The 5,000-nt window shown below is 35.2% G+C and overlaps 1 protein-coding gene across 1 annotated transcript in view; it reads left to right on the plus strand.

The window, feature by feature from the left end:
- The window catches only part of LOC137650510 (uncharacterized), a 76,231-nt gene that overhangs the window by 39,767 nt on the left and 31,464 nt on the right, over positions 1-5,000 (plus strand). The window contains exon 3 of the mRNA XM_068383732.1: positions 1,438-1,634. Coding sequence (XP_068239833.1) covers positions 1,438-1,634 — 197 coding nt within the window. The remainder of the gene's footprint in view (positions 1-1,437; positions 1,635-5,000) is intronic.

Genomic DNA, 5,000 nt, shown 5'->3' on the forward strand with positions numbered 1-5,000 from the left:
AGGGACAGAATGGTTCGTGGTTATTTTCAGGCAAGTCTGTCATGGGGAGAGAATGGGAGATGATGGGTGTGAAGGAAGGAAGGATCTTAATATCCATGAAGTGAGATGTGTTTTTATTTTTTTCATGAATTGGCAGTTGAAGTATGAACGACTTAGTGATTAACAAGTAAATATACACATACCCATATATATATATATATATATATATATATATATATATATATATATATATATATATATATATATATATATAATGCATCTGTGTCTGTGTGTGTGTGTGTGTGAATACATATCACTAACCCTCATGATTTTAATCAATGTAAATATCCACCACAATGGCATTTAATACCTAAATCTACCTTGGGAATATATATCCATTGAAATTTCAGTGGATATTTATTCCCAAGGTGGAATTCGGTACTACATGCCCTGTGGTATATATATATATATATATATATATATATATATATATATATATATATATATATATATATATATATATATATATATATATATATATATGTGTGTGTGTGTGTGTGTGTGTATGTATATACTGTATATATGTGTGTATCATGAAAATATCTGCAACTACCAGACAAAGAAAATCATAGCTTTTCAGTATCAAAACGATATCTACATTAAATTGGGGCTGGTAAGGTAAAAATAATACTTTTAACTAAAAATTCTATATTATACTGCATCTTTAAAAATAGCATTATTACTATTCTCATTCTTGGATTTTGTTCTGGCAATGATATTCACGTTGTCAGTAGGAATAGACATTTTTGCCCCCTTAAAAAAAAAAAAAAACTTTTGCCCCATTAAAAAAATCCCCTGCAAGAACAGAATAGACCTGGTCTAGCAAAAACGATATCTTTATTATTAGCGGTAATCTTGTGTTCTTCATAATTGACAGCAAGAAGGTACAGTACATACTTGGCATTGGCAGTCGTATCAAACGATCACAAATACTAAGACATTACCTTCTTGGCATCGATGTAATACCACTATTCCTATGGCGATGTCGTGAAACGAGTCTACTAGTGTGCGTGGACTCGTAATCAGTAACTCTACACTTGAAAAAAAAGCCGTAATTTTAATCGTAAATTCCCGGTGAAAATATAGTATTCTCAGTCATATTTCAATAAAATACAGGCGACTTTAAATTTTACCCTACTTTGTTATTATATTTTAGGGTTTGGTGACCGTGATATCACCCCTTTACGTAAATATATACGTTTTTAAAACGGTAAATGCCTGGCAATATTTATTTCAGGATTTTTACCGTTATTTACGGCAAATTTTTAACAGTGTAAACATTTCTTAGATAACTAATTCGAACCTGTTCTGGAGCTTCGAACATACTCTAGAGCAATAATTAATTTAACTAATTCTCTCCTCAGATTACAAGCCACACTAACGGGACATTCTTTCCAGGCATTCAACCATTTCAGGGACATTTTAGAGTTGATCCCAAAGAGCTGTTTCGTTTCCAAAGAGAGACCAAGAAGAGACGCGCATCCCACACGTCGAAAGGCTACAGGGACGATCGACAGAACCTGACTGTGGTCGAGGCACAAGTTGGGAAGTCTGCCAGCATCAACTGCTACACCAAATACAAAGGCGATGTCCAGGTGAGGCGAATCTAAAGTTCTTTAGGGGACAATCAAGACTTTCTGATCTTAAGCCTTTACTGTTAGCATTAATAACCCCATAAAGCAATTCATTCATTACGATGTTGTTTCATAAGGTTACACATGATCGAACAGCTACACATGGCAAAATGGCTACATATGACAGAAATGTATACATGGCAAAATGGCTACACATGACAGAAATGTATACATGGCAAAATGGCTACACATGACAGAAAGGTACTCATGGCAAAATGGCTACACACGACAGAAAGGTACTCATGGCAAAATGGCTACACACGACAGAAAGGTATACATGGCAAAATGGCTACACACGACAGAAAGGTATACATGGCAAAATGGCTACACATGACAGAAAGGTACTCATGGCAAAATGGCTACACACGACAGAAAGGTACTCATGGCAAAATGGCTACACACGACAGAAAGGTATACATGGCAAAATGGCTACACACGACAGAAAGGTACTCATGGCAAAATGGCTACACACGACAGAAAGGTACTCATGGCAAAATGGCTACACACGACAGAAAGGTATACATGGCAAAATGGCTACACACGACAGAAAGGTACTCATGGCAAAATGGCTACACACGACAGAAAGGTACTCATGGCAAAATGGCTACACACGACAGAAAGGTATACATGGCAAAATGGCTACACACGACAGAAAGGTATACATGGCAAAATGGCTACACACGACAGAAAGGTACTCATGGCAAAATGGCTACACACGACAGAAAGGTATGCATGGCAAAATGGCTACACACGACAGAAAGGTACTCATGGAAAAATGGCTATACATGACAGAAAGGTACTCATGGCAAAATGGCTACACACGACAGAAAGGTATGCATGGCAAAATGGCTACACACGACAGAAAGGTACTCATGGAAAAATGGCTATACATGACAGAAAGGTACTCATGGCAAAATGGCTACACAAGACAGAAAGGTACTCATGGCAAAATGGCTACACACGACCGAAAGGTACTCATGGCAAAATGGCTACACATGACGGAAAGGCTACACACGACACAAAGGCTAAACATAACAGAAAGGCTACAAATGGCAAAGGCTTCTACGATTGATGATATCCATGCTGTTGTTCTGGTATTATCTGTTAATTCTATCAGAAATATTTTCCTTTGTCATACTTCACATACAGTAATATTTATGTTAATGTTGCTACTGCTCTTAAAATATTTTATTTTAACTGTTAATTACTTCTCTTATTTCCTTTTTCCCTTGCCTCACAGGGCTATTTTCCCTGTTGAAGCCTCTGGGCTTATAGCATTCTGCTTTTCCAACTAAGGTTGTAGCTTAGCAAGTAATAATAATAATAATAATAATAATAATAATAATAATAATAATAATAATAATAATAATAATAATAATAATAATCTAAACACGACATAAAGGCTGCTCTAAAATAAGGTCCACCGTAATAATACAATGAAATAAACAATGACCGAATAAAAAAAAGGAAAATTTTTATAAAATCCGACTAAATTCCCCGAATTACTGGCATACAGAACGTGATGAATAAGAGTTAATATAAACTGTTTTGCCCAACAATGCAAAGGATTAATATCAGTGTGATGAAATGGGCGAAATAAAACCGGAAAAGTAAGTTCAATACCAATTAGAGAGAGAGAGAGAGAGAGAGAGAGAGAGAGAGAGAGAGAGAGAGAGAGAGAGAGAGAGAGAGAGAGAGTTGGCTCCGGGTAACTTTATGCCTTTAAAACTATGCAAAATTATAGAACCAAATAAACTATTGCAAAGCTATTTTGGTCATTCAAACAATCATTCACGCTCGTTGGGAATCACATATATGATCGACCAGAGGCCAGACTTCGTTTACCATATGCATGAGTCAAGAGTCATCGAAAGTGGGTTTGTTTGTTGCCTGTTTTAGGACCAATGATTTATCTGTCTAGGTAGTTCAAGGTTCCTGGATACGTTCTTTATGTATTAGAAGCCGAGAAGGGGAAATCAAGTTATAAATGAATAGATGATTACAGTATTATATTACGATAAACAATTTGTGTCTATACAGTTGTATCCTTACCTGCGCGCAGTAAATACTCTACGGACAATGAACTCCACGTTTAACTGTGTGAAGAAAAATAAATATATCAAAATAATTAAGAGCAATAGAATATATATGATATATTTTAAGTGATATGCAATGGTTACTTAAACGTAGCCTTAATTTTCAAATATCAGATATAATGGCTATGGCCTTTGAATAAGTAAAATATACAATCATATACATCATTCGATTTCAGTATGAATTGATAGCCCACCCAAGGTGATAAAAGACTTGCCTCTCAACAAAACATGAGCCCGTGCTGACACAAGGTAATAACTAATATAACAAATATCAATCTCGAATGGACCAAAAAAGAAGCTGAAAAGCACACGGAGGGCTGAGCACTTGAAAATCTAACAGTCTTTACCCTGTCTAACTTCCAGAAAATTTCAAACGTTCTCAGAGCTATTTCAATTCATGCAAATATTTTACTTGCATTTCAAATTCGCCTTATAAATTATCCAACGTTTAAACATCATTCATTTTATTAGTTTTTCAAGATATTTGTTCACATCACGTTTAATTGTCGACTTTACATTACGTATATCATTTTTAAAGGTTTATTTTCATATATTTTGACTGATAAAGAATTCTAGTGTGATTTTAAAAATTTGTGGGGTAGAAATTAATGTTTTTAATTCTGAGCAATATATATAAATCATATATAAACAATCACTTATTTTAAAACGTTATCATTCCAAAAAAAAACCATATAATATATATATATATATATATATATATATATATATATATATATATATATATATATATATATATATATATATATATATGTACGTATGTATGTATGTATGTATGTATACATACATCTATCTACCGAGGCACTTCCCCAAGCCTGACAAGGGATTCAACCAATTTTGGCAGGTACTGCTATGGTGCTACATCTTACCCTCCCCTGTTATCCACCACAGATGAAGCTTCATAATGCTGAATCCCCTAATGCTGCTACCTCAGCGGTCATCTAAGGCGACCAGAGGAAGCAGCACGACCTATCGGAACTGTGTCACAATTGCTCGCCATTCTTTCCTATTTCTAGCACTATCTTTTGCCTCTCTCACATCTATCCTCCTATCACCTAGAGCTTTCTTCACTCCATCCATCCACCCAAACCTTGGCCTTCCTCTTGTACTTCTCCCATCAAGTCATCACCTTCTTCAGCAGGCGGCCATTTTCTAATCTCTCTACATGGCCAAGCCACCTCAACACATTCATACCTACTCTAGTTGCTAATTC

This window comes from Palaemon carinicauda, chromosome 12 (genome assembly GCF_036898095.1).
Source record: "Palaemon carinicauda isolate YSFRI2023 chromosome 12, ASM3689809v2, whole genome shotgun sequence".
NCBI classification, from domain to species: Eukaryota; Metazoa; Arthropoda; class Malacostraca; order Decapoda; family Palaemonidae; genus Palaemon; species Palaemon carinicauda.